General features: G+C 31.3%; 1 protein-coding gene across 1 annotated transcript in view; it reads right to left on the bottom strand.

Annotated features, from left to right (window-relative positions):
* Window positions 1–9,110, bottom strand: part of LOC111054603 (metal cation symporter ZIP14) — a 90,015-nt gene extending 80,905 nt beyond the window's left edge. Inside the window, exon 1 of the mRNA XM_039437612.1 lies at window positions 8,092–9,110. Within this exon, the coding sequence (XP_039293546.1) occupies window positions 8,092–8,253 (162 nt within the window). The 5' untranslated portion in view covers window positions 8,254–9,110. The remainder of the gene's footprint in view (window positions 1–8,091) is intronic.
* Between the last annotated feature and the right edge of the window lie 8,221 nt (window positions 9,111–17,331).

Genomic DNA, 17,331 nt, shown 5'->3' with positions numbered 1-17,331 from the left:
ATTCAAATCAACATCATCTAAATAGTGTAATATGTTTTCAAATGACTTGGCCTATCATGACCAATTGGAAAAGTTTTCAATCCAATAAGTATTTCAGAGTGTGAGTCGAGCAAATCCTGATTGGCAAGCGAAAAAACCCATAAAATCTGCAGCCAAGTTTTGAACTGATCAGTCATGATATTTGTTTCTTTTACATCTATGATAACTATCCGATCATCACTTGGCATTATATTTCTCTAACTCGCATAATCATCGCAAACCCAACTGGTTTTTATTATTAACATCAAGGTTACTCAAGGTGAAGTTGGTATCCTATTGAAAAAAATCACTGAAAAAGTTCTACTTGTGTATCGATTACTCGAAGTTGATTTCAAAATATTCCGTTCTTCCAGAGAAACTCTCATGAATGTTTGATAATCAATAAGAAAATTTGCAATAGCTTTTCTTCTATAGGTCACTGCTCACTGGTAGGCTATAGTTAAGTTGAATTTTCTATAAAAGTCAAATATAATTACTCCTTCTATAAAGCACTGTTATCACTCCATTTCCATTTATCATAATTATAAATCACAATATTGTGACACATTGAGAATTGTATCAGCCAATAATAATATTATAAAGTACGCTAATCACAATAAGTAAATATACAAAATAAGATTAACTTCTAGCAGTTTGTTAAAAGTCTACGGTGATTGCACACCGACTTGTTTTATTTTCTCTTTTCTATTTTATAAAAATTGCATTCGATGATGAAATCCATAATCAAATATGGAAATATATGATGAAAGCCTACCTAATAGTGGTCTATACCAATAAATACGTAAATAGAGAGGCTTAATCAATTTACTTGATAACGAATATTATATTGATCCACTGTGTATACCAACTATCATGAATATATTCTATCGAGGAGAAGAATTCTTCTGAACTATTTAAATTTCACTTAATGACAATGTGAAGCTCTTCCACCTTCAATGGAAATATTAATACTAATAAAGACCTACTATTTCCTACTAATTGGAAATATTACACTTCCAAATTCATCCACTGTTCACTTTGGTACTTATTATGAGAATATTCTTTTGCCTCTTGCGTAGATTAATCTTTCCGAATCTTTTGAACTTTATCTACAGAGTGAAAGAGAGCAGACATATTCATTTCATCTCATATTTCCGTCATTAAAACAGACATGTGAAATCTGGGATGTCGAAGACCCTCAAGGTACAATTTATTTCAATATTCTTCCAGATTCTTGGTATTTCACAATAATGAGCACGCGTAACCTACAGCTTCTCTGGGATTCCATGAAATAAAATACGGTTGCAATTTTATTTTCAAAGAATCTATTTGCACATAGTCGTTTTTATCTTGAGAACTTGACTGTATATGAATGAGTACGTATTGTCATTTATAAACTCCTTGCTTAAAGTAGGTACCTATCTTTGAAAAAGTACGGCATAAATGGATTTTCCAAGTGAAGGATTATCCAGAATTAATTTTTTTAAATCACTTTTTGCTTTTAGAAAAAACGACTAGCAGTCAGATTTTTTCTAAAAGCAAAAAGTGATTTAATAATAAGCAGTTCGTGATGAAAAACAACATTGAAGAATTAATTTTTTATGAGTTGTATTGATGAAAACATTTATGAAATAGAATTAGTGCCCTATAAAATCAATAAAATAGAATGAGTATACAAATTACAACATAATAGATTATTTTATTAATTTCAAAGGGTACTAAAATCATATTCTATAAACACAAGAAAGTAGCCATGAATTCATACATTCTATGATAAAAACATATAACATGAATTACTGGAGAAAATTTGTATTTATCAATATGAAATTGTTTAATATTATCAATATATGAAATATCAAATTTGTGTTAATCAATAAACCCTTCGTGATAAGTTATATTTAATTTCACATTAGTTGGTATTTCACTAGCCATACTATTGAACTTTCCCATGGGTTAAGTAGTTTTCTAACTAGAAAGGCATCTTGGACCCTTCCTGAGGCTCTTTCAGCATCAACTAGATTTTTTCCAATTGAAGAATAGATATATTTTTCAGATTGTTAGAATAGTTACACAATTTCCAAGCGATCTTTCAATGTTCATTACCGGTATGTTAGTAGCAGTTATGCCATGCAAGTTTAGCCTTCTTCTAGATTTCATAGAAAATAGTTTATATAAATTTTAAACCTATTTATAACAAAGTCAAAGAGCAGAAATTACCAATTACCAATTTTTTTCTTACAAATTCTTTCTCATCTATTGATTCTTTACCAAAATCAATAAGGTATCTTTGAAACATTCCAAGTACGGCATAAATGAATTTTCCAAGTGAATGATTATCCAGAATTAATTCTTGTGATGAGTTGTAGGCATTTCTCTATGCCGACAATCTAAAGATTTATAAGAGTATCCAGTCCCCATTAGATGCGTATTTGTTACAAGAGTTGGACATAGAAAGAGTAAAATCTATCTATAAATAGTGTGTTCTAAGAGGACTTCTACTTGGCTTTGATTATTGCTGGATCAAAACAATTATGAATTAAGGTTTCTCTCTCATGGATAATTTTTTTATACTATTTTTAAAACTTATTTACTCAACGAATAGAATTCTAAATATCAGGCAATTGTTTCTTCATTTCAAGCTCAATTTTTCCTATTGGAATAATATGTTATTCTCTCATCTTCCTTATTTCTTGATTATTATAGTTTGAAGCCACACCTACCCTTGCCATTAAATATCTAAACATAGTTTTTGAATAACAGCTCACGTTTTATTCATTGTATTGTCTACTGTACCTCTATAATAATAGAATCATCATATCCTATCAATAATAGGCCTACTAGTAATAAATCATTGTATTGGAATCCGACGTTTATTTTCTTTCTAGAAATTAAAATTTTATTACATTCCGATTTTATAACAGTTTTCATCCGTTGAGTAATTATTACTTAACTGTGAGACTTTCAATTTCCATCGCTTAACCTTCAAAACCGCTAGAGAAAGATTATATCATAAAGAATCGTGATTTCCTGTAGAAATTATATGGAATGGAAAAATGATGATTTACAAGAATAAAAGGAGAATGAGTGTGATAATAAGGAAATAGTTAAGAAATTGTTTGATGGGAGAGAATTGTCTGAGAAATTGGTTTAAATTAATATTCATTCATAAAATAATCTTCAACAGGTTACAAAAATAGCTTGATCTATAATTCATTTAGTACTATTGTTTATTTGAGCAGTTTCAAGAGGTTTGATAGTAGAGGTAGTTTTTCTAGTTCATCATAAATTCATTCATTTTTTAGTTATGTGATTGATATGAATGAAATTGTCTTCATTTAGTCTCCATTCATCTTCAGCCTTTCCATGAAATTATATCTCTCTGGTATATAAATGGAAATACAAATCTCAGTAGCCTACACTTTTTTGAATTATTTCATCACAACATTTTTCAACATTCATGTCGTTTTCAAGTGATTTTAAGGCAGTAGCCCTAAACAGAAAAGAGACTCTCTGTTATAAATATGCATTAACACTACACCTATATAGTTGTCTGGCATCTATTACTGTCTATAAATTCACTGTTGATATAATATTGGTGTTACAAATACATGTTTAATGATAAGTCATCATCAATGCTTGTTTCATGTAGGTACAAGTTATTATTCATTGGAATTCGTCTTCATTTATCTTTTATCTGTAGATAAATTTTTCTCACTTCAATAGCAGATCACGTCTGTTAACGGTTCAAATTTTTGTATTATGAAATCAATTTTGGCTTAAATCATGTCAGTATTTCAATCAAAAATCAATTTACTAGTTTCATGTTATCCAACTTACTGAATTTTCTATTGATAAATCCATCTTCTTCCTTCTTCTGTCTGTGCATGGAGTCATCTCACTACTATACAGAGTGCCCCACGAAAGGTGTGACACCAAACACCATCGATTTTACAAAAATGTTCAGTAAAATTATCATAAGGTGCGTACAGATTTACGCGCCGGGAACATGAGCAATTCACTTTTAATCAGCTGATCCCAAGCTTTTTATATCTGTATCTTACCGTTTCTGTAAAAATACAGATATAATCAGCTGATTAAAAGTGAATTGCTCATGTTCGTGGCGCATATATCTGTACGCACCTTTATATCGACCTTAGTTATCGAGTTATTTTCAAATAACCGTCAATATCGACTATTTAATTGAATTAATTAAATTAACTTGTGATTTTTTTTATTAGATATGGACTTAATATTTTAGATTTTCCTATTAATGTTACCTAATTATAGCCTAATTATGTAAATTTAGACAGGGTCATTTTTCAACCCATTACTAAGTGACTTCACTTTATATCTTTATATAGATGTATGTGTGTTTGATATTGAATTTGAATTCGAATTTGTTGTGTGTTGAATTAGAATATGACGTTGTCTGTAATGATCAGTTGAATGGCAATAAAATTATATTTATTTATTTTAATATAAAATAGTAAAATTTCAGTCAAAATCTAATTCCAATATGGTTAGGAAGAGGAAGAAATTTCCAATAAGAATAATATATTTTGTTGAAATTGTCTGATAAAAGAAATTTCCAATAAGATCCATTCAATGTACTCCTTTTTCATTAATTGCTTCTTATTTTTAGAAGTTTCTTAAACTTATGGGTGTTAGAAATTTGGCTTTGAACTCGACGAATGTAATTTTTTCTAACTTTGAGCGATCATAAAAAGTTAAAAACGCCAAACAAAGGAAAGAATTAATAATTATGAATCATATTGGAAGCTTCTTCCTCTTTCGAACCATATCCTTAGAATAGACTTTGATTGATAGTTTCATGGTTATTGACGTTTTTCAAAAATATCGGAGAATCTATGTATCTTGAAAACTAAGGTCGAGGTAAGAAGATTTTTCTGGGCATTTTTTGTTGCTAATTGTATGTAGAATCTATGTTGTTCTCCGGCTGTTACACCTTTCCTTCCATGGGACAATCGACACTCTGTATAATATAAGACCATGTTTGTCTATGAACTCATTAATTTCTATGTTGAGTATAATTAATTACAGTAGCCTATATAGTAATAAAAATTGGTTCTCATTGAGTAACTAAGCTTCTTCCATATTTAGGTTATACACTTTCATTCATACCACGACCCTTCATTTTCTATTTCTTTCTAAAACTGAAGCAAATGGAATGACTAATATAATAATGATAGTCTGAAGGATGAGGCAATTTTCTCAATTGACGACCTCTTCATCATTCCAGCAGTGTTGGGCCACTGAACTGCTTCCTATATTATGCCTCAACTTATTGGTACAATAACGTAGTCTACACGTCCACAGAAAGGAATAAAGGATGATGATGATGATGATGATGATGATGTGATGATGATGATGATGATGATGATGATGATGATGATGATGATGATGATGATGATGATGATGATGATTGATGATGATGATGATGATGATGATGATGATGATGATGATGATGATGATGATGATGATGATGATGATGATGATGATGATGATGATGATGATGATTGATGATGATGATGATGGTGGTGGTGGTGGTGGTGATGGTGATGGTGATGATGATGATGATGATGAAAAATAATAAGATGAAGAAGAAGATTGATTAAAAGGAGAAGATCATTTTTATCATTATTGGGCCTACTTTCAGTTAGTTTAATTGGTTGTGTATTAAGAAATTTTCAATAAATACAACTTTTACCAATATTGTTTTATTCTCACAGGTCTTGATCAATGGTATTCCACAAGAAAAACTTCCCACATTTCATGCTTTTTCTTCTTGTCAGTGTCAACAGTAGCAGTAACATTGTTTTTTTCCAACAAGGTAAGCTCCTGTTTTCTTTTTCTCCTAATTAATTTTTCCCAGTTGGTTTCTAGTAACGTAGGCTACATGCGGTCACGCCCATCATTTCCAACCCTCACTAGAATATCAAATACAGTTTCACATACTGTATTTCAAATGTTAAAAGAATAGAATCAAATGCATATAGGCTAGGCCTATACATACCGTAATAAGCATAATTCAATTAAATACACTTTTTATACTGAATTTTATTTGCTACTGAATTGTATGAATTGAAATGGTAATAATTATATATTTATTGTATTTGACAATCAAAGCATTGACTCGAATGTGTTGAATTTAAAAAAAATGTAACCATATTAAGAGAGGACCTGAAATTAAATTTTTATTTTAAAATTTATATGATGAATTCCGGAGTTGAAATTCTCCATTCTCATTTTGTTTTAATGAAGCGAAAGCATTCAAGCTTTGATACTCATATATTCTACTGATAACTTATTAGTATATGACAACTTAGTATAGTAAGTTGTCATATTATACTAATAAGTTATCAGTAGAATATATGAGTATCAAAGCTTGAATGCTTTCGCTTCATTAAAACAAAATGAGAATGGAGAATTTCACCAAATTCAGAATGGAGAATTTTACTGATAACTTATAAGTATATGACAACTTACTATACTCCCGTGTTATCAGATGGGCACGTTAAACTGTCGGTCCCGGCTGAAGTATGACAGTCGTAAGGCCCATTGACGGCTCAAATTATATATTCAGGCGGTGGAACCTCCCCACAAGGGACTCCCCACCAACAAAGCCATACGAATTTACTTTTTTAACTTACTATACTGATAACTTACCATATTCTACTGATAGCCTATACTGTACTTGAAAAGTTCTATTCTGATTTTTGATACTTTGTGGTTATTTCCTAATTCAAAGTACGGTACAGCATTGATAAAGAACTGATTGGAACGGCAAACACATTCAGATAAAAAATAATACTATTACCACAGAAAAACTGAGATAAGAGGTGATATGCTCGTCTAAAGTACCACACAGGTGATGATTACTCTTGAGATAAAAGTTATTACAGATTCCTTTAGAATTGAATTCAACACTCACTTCAACTGTGAATAATATTGTATTCATCTATAGACTACATTTAATACCTTATAGGTCTGATACACGAGTCATAGAAATGAATGGTAGAGATGAATAATAGACTCAACCCTAACTGTATTTGCCTCTTGCAATTTTCAATAAAATAATATTTTTCATGCTATGTAGCCTAGGTATGTATGAAACCATGTAGGCCTAAATATACGTTTTTGACATAGATATCATATATTAGCCATTCTCTTTGTATCATATGGCTTTATCTTCAATATTATGATGTCTGTACAATGTGAAGAAGCTCCTAAATTCTATGAGGAACACTTTATGAGAAACGTTGAGCTGCTTGCAGACTTATGCGCCACGAACACGCGCATTTAGCAATCCAACAGCTGATCAAGCTAAACTTATTTATCTACGTTTCTGTACAAATACAGAACATCACGTGCATTTCGCTTCCCATCAGCTTATGCTAAGCTTATTATATGTGTATCTTATCCTTTATTTTACGAATACAGATTTACTCAGCTGATGAAAAGCGAAAGACGCGTGCTCTTGGCGCAAAAGTATATACAAAATTTATAAAAACTCTCCAAAGTTTTATTCATCATACAATGCTAAAAATGTTCAAATGACAATATGTCAATGTCAATATTACTCAGCTGTCGCTATAATGACTTTTTTCGCTTTTTCACAAAATTTTCTTTTAGAGCTTTCTCTAGTTCTTCAGAAGGAAACTACTATATTTGTTTGTTTTCTAGTTTGCTCACATGGCTTGTGTATGGGTAATGAGGCGGATGATAATGAGAGATGATGAATGGACCTACAGTTTTAGGTGGGCTCCGAACCACCGGGAATCGATTTTACAATTCATGTATCATTTCGGCAAACAAACAAAAACAAACAGTATTCGTGAGATGAAAGTTGAGTAATTAGGTACCGTATAGTTACATTGATCTTGAGACAAAAGTTCAACGCTATTACAATAGCTATTACCATTTACTGATCGTGGAGACTGGCAACGGCAGAGCATGCGCGTGATTACCATTAACTTATTCGATTTGAAGGTAAAGAAGTGAACTTACTCGAGTTTATTTCTATTTGCTTTGAAGGTGAAAAAGTGAACTTACTTGAGTGTCGATGGAGCAAAACGTAGCGTTGTTTGAAGGATGACAGGGCTGCACCTGTCTTGAGATCACTTCCAGGCAGGTGTCTTGGAAAGATGACCTTACCGCTGGAACTGCCAGGCAGATAAGAAGCAGGAAATAAGTGGTTTCCGAACCGCGTGACATCGTGTATTGCTGGAGACGTCGTTAGTTTGACGTAAATTCACAATTTTCAACCGAATTCTTTGAGTTTTGTTCGTTCTCGTCAAGGGTTTCGAGATATGTTCGCTTTTTTACAAAATTTTCATTTAGAGCTTTGCCTAGATCTTTGGAAGGAAAGATATTTGTTTGTCTTATAGAAGACTTTTTACAAAAGATTCTATTCCACTTATTTTTTTTTTTATTTCACTTATAGGAGCTTTGTTACCGTATTTTTGTTTGTACCTCTTTTTTTAGTTCTATTGGTAGTCCTACTAGTTTCTCACCTATGTTCGAGATTGAGTGAAGAAAAGTTTGAGATTATTCGATTTTTTTCAAATAATTAGGTTGAATTATTCAGGTGGAAAAAGGTAAGTTGATTGGCTATGGCTAAGACTATGAGATCTGAATGATGAGATTTCTTGTTGTGGAATAAATTTTTTGAAATATATTTTTGAAGCCAACTCCGATTTTAATTTTATACCACCAATAATAACTGAACTTGATGAAAGTTGAACCTACAACTTTTTAAGACCCGATTTGTAATATTTTTCACGTTTGTCAAACGATAAACCCTTATTATTTTGTGGCTTGATTAGTAAAAAGATCCAAAATTAAAATAATTATTTTTTCTTTTGAAACCCTATTTTTTCAATAGTCCACGTGTTGTTTTGCGGTCAAAATCTGATATTAACTTGAATTATCTTGTGTAATGAAATAAAATTTTTAAAACGAATACTGTCACGTTACTAAAATCTGTCCAATATATTCCGAAATCACCGGCTCATGCTAACTGTTGTTGGTCGGCTATCTAAGACAAGACTAGACTGATATTGTTGTTCGGTTCCTGTTATTATCATTAAGAGAGACTGCTCGTGCTGTTCCACCTCAATCAAACTCTCTCTCTTTCTCTCACTTCACCACAATCCATCTCTCTTCTAACCCTACCCTACTACTTTAATCTACTCCCTCCTTTTATTTTGATTTCATTCATGCGCTCATAGCTGGTACTATAAACTCGAGTATGCAGGTTTTTATCAGCCAACACATGTTTCACACTCACTATCACTTTCATTGTTTGTCTTTTATTATCTTTATTAGCAGCGCATTCTTGTCCTCTCCCACTCTATTCGCTCTTGATTGAACTTACTAAATTCTCTGCATCCCACACTTTTTTAATTTTTCTCATACTCTGATTTTACATCTCTTATTGCCTATTACATCTCTTACTCTTTCTCATTCACATTCCTGTATTTGTCTCTATGTGAATCCAAGTCAGTCAATTCCCCCCCCCCACTCTCTCTCTCTCTCCTCTCTCTCTCTCTCCTCTCTCTCTCTCTCTCTCTGTCTCTATCACTCTCTCTCACTCTCAATCTCTCTCTCACTCACTCTCACTGCCTCTCTTTTGGTAGAGAGTTATTGGGAAGGATATTTTGAATTATTCTTTCCGGAGAATGGACATTGATATGTCCTATGTCCAAAGCTCCGCCAATTTATGTAGATGCATAAAGATGCGTTTACACCAAAGTTATTGACAAAATGTTAATAACTTAATTTGTATGGATTCTATTAGATTGAACATAACTACACATGATCCATTCAATCTAATAGAATCTATAAGGATTAAGTTATAAACATTTTGTTAATAACTTTGGTGTAAACCCAGCTTAACAATACCTATAGTTAACTCTGTTGTAGTTCTGACTCTGTGTTACTTGTAAATATTTGAAGAACACTTTTTTCAGCCTTTCTGATGTGTCTGGCTGATGTACAGGCTGATGAAGCTCCTCTTCAGGAGTGAAATGCATTTCTCAACACTCCAAGAAAAGTAAGTGTTTTTCAAATATTTACAAGTAACACAGTGTAAGAGCTACAACAGAGTTATTATATAGTGTTTCGTCATGGAAAGCAACATCAATATCTATAGTTATTCCAAATTGCTTTTTTCATATCATATACAGTTCAATTATATTTACTTAGTTTATATTATGTAAATTCATCTATAATTTTGCTGTATTGTAAGCTATTGTATATAAGTGTATAAGCCAGTATATATTGTAATCTACATAAATAAAGTACTCAATCATCAATCAATCTCTCTCCTCTCTTTCCACTCTTTCACTTTCTCTCATTCTATCTCTCTCTTCCCTTCTCTCTCTCACTCACACACACACACCGTCTCTCTTTTTCCCTAATATCTTTAAGTAACGTAACTTATGATAAATCAATATCAAATAAATAACACAAATTATTACTCGCGCACTTTTTCCCGTATCTGAATGGTAAACAGAATAATCATTCATTTATAACGCTGTAGGTATATCAGTGTATATATCACATAACCTTGTTGAGTTGATATCTGTTAGCATATACCGTATTATCAATTCAGTTATTGAAACTGTTCACAAAGTTCAAAATATTTAGTCTGTTTCTTCAATTTTCAGTTTTGATAAGTGTGTCACTTTATCTATATTGCAGTTTTTAAATGTAGTTTTTTTTAAACTTCCGATGGCATTTTTTGATGTAGAGTTTGTTATATCTAATTTATCATAAGAAAAGGCTAGAATAATGTATGTAGTATCTCAAAATAACAACAATATATCGTATACTATTAAACAACATGAAAAGAGTCAAAAATGGAATGATCTGATTTTTTTTATGAAGGAATGCTTCTGTTTCTTGCTATCAACTATCAACCAATAAATTACAATAATTTGGCCTTCAATAATTAGTGCATACTGTCTCAAAATAATGATGTACGGGTATTTAATTTAGTTTTTGAATCAACAATTTTGGAATAATCAAACATTGCTATTTGGAGGATAGCATTTTCTCTTGAAAAATTTTCTTGTTTAATATATTGTTGCTAGAAATATTTTTTAACTTTCCTTCTCTCAATATTTTTCATCAAATTTTCATCCGTACCTATTTAAAAAAAATAAGTTAAATAATATAAATAAAATGTAAAATATTATTAAATTACAGCTCATTTATTAAAATTGAACTTCTGTTTCAACTTCTAAATCAGTATCTATTACATAACTTTGTTGAATTCATACAGGAGGTACTGGTTCATATCTTTTAAGCCGAGTCCACATTGAACAAATGTTCGACATACATGTTCGGCAAACATCTTTGTTGAGAAGCTCAGGGACAAACATTTTAAAAAGTTTAGACAATCATTGTTTGTCAAACAAAAAATTACTGTTTTTCCAAACATTTTTAGAGTTGACAGCTGTAAAACACCTGTAAGACATAAAACATGTTCTTCCCACTTCCCACAAATATTTTGTTTGGTGACGCGTCTACACTGGCCAAGGGCAAACATTGTTTGTCAAACATAATAAAATTTGCCCAAACTTTTTCAACTAACATGTATCTCGAACATTTGTTCAGTGTGGATACGGCTTTAGCATGTACCGTATTATGAATTCAGTTACGGTATTGAAACTGTTTACAAAGTTCAAATTATTTAGTCTTGTTTCTCTAATTTTCAGTTTTGATAAGTGTGTCACTCATATATTAGAGTTTTTAAATGTAGATTTTTCAAATCTACCTTTCATTTAAAATATGGTAGTGAAAATACATTAAAAACCGGGCAGATCATACTTTTCTGTTCAAAGTACGTGTAAAGTACTGGCATATATGAGTATAGATGATAAGTGTTTACTAACACTTGAAAATTTAATTTGATAGTTCAGATTATGTTGAAATATCTATTTACCGTACACATTTATTCCAATTTTACATGATTAAATGTAATGACTTTGAAACTGTTTGAGATATCGATGAGCAGTTATCGCCATTTATTTCTCTTGAAAGTCTGTATTGGAATCATGCATTATATGATTCCTATTAAAAAAATGAAATTTAATGTCGAACAGGATACCAAAATTATGTATCGACAAGAAAGTAGCTTTTCCAATCGAATAGGATCTCCAATAAAACCTACTGTCAAGTTATGGTAGCCTTGTGGATGGGATAATAAGCTGTTCCCATAATTTTCACAAACTCTGTGTGTCTACCGCTTTGAGAAATATACAAGCTTAATTACGAAGAATAATAACTGTTTATGAAGGAAAGTTGGTAGAGCAAGAAGAAACAGAATAAGAATATATATTTGAAGATGAACAAATCATATACTACTGTAACATTGTATGACGTGATGAGTAGTAGATTGTACCTTCAACTTATTCGAGAGTTAGTTGAAAATTGGATGAAGCGAGGAAATGAGAAAATATACATTTGATGTGTTTGCTCATATCAAAACTCATATGAGTAGAAAAGACCAGAGAGTTGAGACTCCTGAAATTTAATTACTTAGCTCAGGATGGAGTTGAACTTTTTGACAGTTGCTTTCAATTTAAGGTGAATTTGTAAGGAGCAACTTGTGAGGGAACAAACATTAAAAGTTGTAAACTTGAATGAAGATTACATGAATAAACAGATAGCTTCAAGAGAATATTGGAAATGTAGGAAAATTGAAAAATTGATTCTAGGAGGATTATTTAGAATTGAAAGCTCTGTTTTGAGTGAGGCAAAATAATTCACTTATTGATACATTTTCTTGTTGGAAACACGTTCTAGAAATGATATTGACTCATTTATACGGATAGTTCATGATTAAAGTGTACAGAACGAAATGTGGTGTGATGTTCCAATTTATACTTTGACCAATAATGTTTTGGAATTTTTGAAAACGTTTTCGAAATTAATAAATCTATTGATTTCTAATTCTTTATAGATAATGTGCTTACAAAGCACATGAAAATGTTGCTTACAAAGTACCAAGGATTAAGGAAATAAGGATGGTCCTCAAACTATAAACTCATATTATAATATGAGAGAGATTACAACATGTTAATTTGTAGTGAAATTACATAATATGTATCAATTTATATATCAAATATATAAAGTTCTTATCCAGGAACAAATATGACGTCCAATCTATTTGTGGCTTTCCAATCTCCATTCTGTAATATTTCTTTGAAATAATTCATATTTTTAATAATTTCCTACTATGTGAGATATTATTCACTTCAAACTCATTCATAGTGAATTTCATTTCTATAGATTATCAAATATAATTACAAGGTTTGTATTTGACAATTTGACTGTTAACTGTGAAAAACACGATATAGCAAATTTCCTTATTCTGTAATTATTTGAAACCGGGAACGCTATTGAATTTATTTATTTTTCCTGCCAATGTAATTATTCCTGGTAAATACTATTTATTACTCTATACAGTATACTATTAATTGATGACTATGTTTCACGTTTTGACTCTACACACAGATAATAGGTTATTAAAAAAATTACCTAATATTTTTTTATAATTTGGCTTGATAGCAACTCATTAATATTTGCACTGTATTTTCCAATTACAATTATAACACTAACCACTTCATCATATTTGTTTTAAATCCTCAATAATCATGGAAGCACTATTTTTCTGTGAATTTCATTTATTGTGAAAACAATGTTTCCTGTTGGGCGTTGCTTTTTAATGAATGTTGAATTCTGATCTATTGCTACAATTATTGAAATGCCATGCGATGTACGGTATGGATCTACTCGATAAATAGGGAAACTCACATTCTGCACCGAAAATGTCTATAAATAGTAATATATAGACTCTCTATATTATAGAGGTAGGTAACTTCAAATTATCAAAAACCGAGAAATTATTTTTACGGTACCTGTTCTTTATTATTCATTCGAGAAATAGTGTTCTTCAACTTGATCATTCGTCTACATTCTACTAGAAGTGGCAAGGATTGGCTTTAAGGGAGTTGAGGAAGCATACTATTGTAAACTATAGATTGTAAGTGATTTTGTAGTAACTTAAACTGTAGCCAAAGCTCAGTTTATAATCATTATTGATTTAGAATAGAATAAACTTGTAATTGACCGAGCGAATGAGGTCTCAGATTCAGGTCGATGGTTTGGCATTTCTCTTAATGTTTAAATGTTTATATGTTGCGCATTTACGGCGAAACGCGGTAATAGATTTTCATTTGACAGGTGTTCTTTTGTTCCTTTTTGAATTGCGCGTTGGAGTTTTACAAGGTTTTTAGAAATTTTGCATTTCAAGGTTAATATAAAAGGAAAAAGGAGCCTTCTTCATACGCCAATATTAGAGTAAAAATCAGACTATAGAATTATTCATCATAAATCAGCTGTTGAGTGGACTATAAATCGTATGTCATATGACGCATGCAATTCAATATCTCAATGTAACTTGGTAAAAAATCAGCAGCTGTGTAGACTATAAATGATGTATAGTCTTATAATTTATATTATTGCATGCCTCATTGAATGCAATTCTTATGCACTATTAAATAGGATGCAAATAACTTATAACAGCTTGTCTGGGCGTCTAGATGTCTTCTGGTTTTCTCGCGCTAAATTCCGGAAAGTGTTATATGATAATAATTAAATCTTGTGTAAGCATGATCTGATCGAATAAATAGTTGGTGTATCAGTGTGGATGTGCATATTATGGTTTGGGACGTCTTCCAGTTATAAATGTTATTTTTCTTTTGATAAAATTTTGTTCATTATTGTTATTATATTCTTTAATTTTATTAAGTTTTACAATTTTGAATTCTCAATTATTTGTTTTATTTTTACTTTTTTCATAAGTATTTGAAATATTTGTATTTTTCATTTTTGAATTAGGTGGTATTTTTGTTGTTTGTATTATTTATTATTTCATAAGTTCATATTATTTTTATAATTATTTTCCTTTTTTCATTTGTATCTGTACAATTTTTACTGTTAAGGAAACATATTTAGGGAAACACGTTTAGTCCAGGCAATAAATGCTCAAAAGAGGGTATAGAAGGAAAAGTTTGGAAGACAATTTTTGACCCCACAGTTTTGAAAAGGGGTGGTGAGGAGGTGAACATATCAAAAGTCCCCACCCCTACCCCTTGTGCTAAGGGGGTGGGGTGGTTCAAAGGTACAATTTTGGTTTCTCGCAGATAACTCGAAAACTATGTATCTTAGGGACATAGTTGTTCTATACAAAATTGAAGCTTACATAATTTTCTACAATATTCATTTCACAACTTCTACTATATCTTTTCTAGTTTTCGAGATATCCGCTCTTGAAGGTGTGACATTTTTGTAAAAAGCCACGTTTTCGTCCAATTTTTTTCTATTTATGCTCTTATACATTTTTAAAAATCGATGGTAATAATCCATGCTGATTATGAGCTTATAGAGCATGAAATTCTCTTCAATTTGATGTATAATTTCACACTTTTACGTATTTCCCTAAAATTGTTGCAGCAGCTTTAGTGTTGAGTGTGAAATCTCCAGTTTTTCAACAATAGACCAATTGACAAAGGAGTTTGGAGGGAATGTTTTGTACACAATGATCGACTTCTCAGCTTTGTTGAGACTAGTTAGGAGGAGATCATATCAAAATTCCAAATCCCTAACGCATGTGCTAAGGGGATGAGGGGTGTTCTAAAAGTTGCATTTTTCAGATTGTTGCTTCCATATATTGAGAACAATGCGTTCAAATGACATATATAAACATTTATAAATGAAGCTTGAGAAATTCTATACACTTTTGTTCAGTGGAATTTTGCGATATTTCCAACAGTTCCCGAGATATTCGCTCCTGAAGGTGTGCAATTATTAAAATAACAGGTTTTTATGCAACTCTTTGCTCTTTCAGGGCTTATAACTATTCAACAATGCATCATAAAAATTAATGCTTATCGTAGGTTTGTAGAGCATTAGATTCTCCTTGAAATGATGTATTATTTCACCATTCCAAGTTTTCGTTTTATTTTATAGCAACTTTAATGTAGTGGGTGAAATTGCCAATGCTGTAACAATATTGATCATTTGACAATGAAATTTGAAGCTGGTATCTGTGACACAAGTTTTGACTTTGCAGCTTCATTTGGACTAGTTGGTAGGTGAACATAGCAAAAGTGCGCATCTTCATCCCCTCTGTTGAAGGTGTAGAACCACTGAGTTGACGCTAGTTGCAATAATAGAAATTTCACCCCCTACATTTAAGTTGCTATAACAATGAAACGAAAACTTAAAATAGTGAAATAAAACATCATCTCAAAGAGAATTCAATGCTCTAAAAATCCACGATAAGCATTAACTTTTACGAGGCATTGTTGAATAGTTATAAGCCCTGAAAGAGCAAAGAGTTGCATAAAAACCTGTTATTTTAATAATTGCACACCTTCAAGAGCGAATATCTCGGGAACTGTTGGAAATATCGCAAAATTCCACTGAACAAAAGTGTATAGAATTTCTCAAGCTTCATTAATAAATGGTTTTGAAAAGTTATAAGCAGTGAAAGAGCAAAAAGTTGCAAAAAATATGTTATTTTAACAATTACATACATTCAAGAGCGAATATATAGGGAACTTTTGGAAATATCGCAGAATACCACTGAACAAAAAGCGTAGAGAATTTCTGAAACTTCATTTTTGAATAGTTAGTTATGTCGATTGATTGCATTGTTATCAACATATGAGCGCGGAAGCAACAATCTGAAAAATGCAACTTTTAAAACACCCACATCTCCTTAGCACATGAGTTAGGGATGGGGACTTTTGATATGTTCTCCTCCTAACAGCTAGTCTCAACAAAGCTGCGAAGTCGAAAATTGTGTACAAAACATTCCCTCCAAATTCCTTTGTTAATTGGTCTATTGTTGAAAAACTGGAGCTTTCACACCCAACACTAAAGCTGCTGCAACAATTGTAGGGAAATGCGTAAAAGTGTGAAATTATACATCAAATTGAAGAGAATTTCATGCTCTATAAGCTCATAATAAGCATGGATTATTCCCATCGATTTTTAAAAAGTTATAAGAGCATAAATAGAAAAAATTGGACGAAAACGTGGTTTTTTCAGAAATGTCACACCTTCAAGAGTGGATATCTCGAAAACTAGAAAAGATATAGTAGAAGTTAAGAAATGAATATTGTAGAAAATTATGTAAGCTTCAATTTTGTATAGAACAACTATGTCCCTAAGATAAATAGTTTTCGAGTTATCTGCGAGAAACCAAAAAATTGT

This window comes from Nilaparvata lugens, chromosome 11 (genome assembly GCF_014356525.2).
Source record: "Nilaparvata lugens isolate BPH chromosome 11, ASM1435652v1, whole genome shotgun sequence".
Classification (NCBI taxonomy): domain Eukaryota; kingdom Metazoa; phylum Arthropoda; class Insecta; order Hemiptera; family Delphacidae; genus Nilaparvata; species Nilaparvata lugens.
Note: the sequence above shows the minus strand (reverse complement) of the source record. Positions and strands in the feature narration are given on the sequence as shown.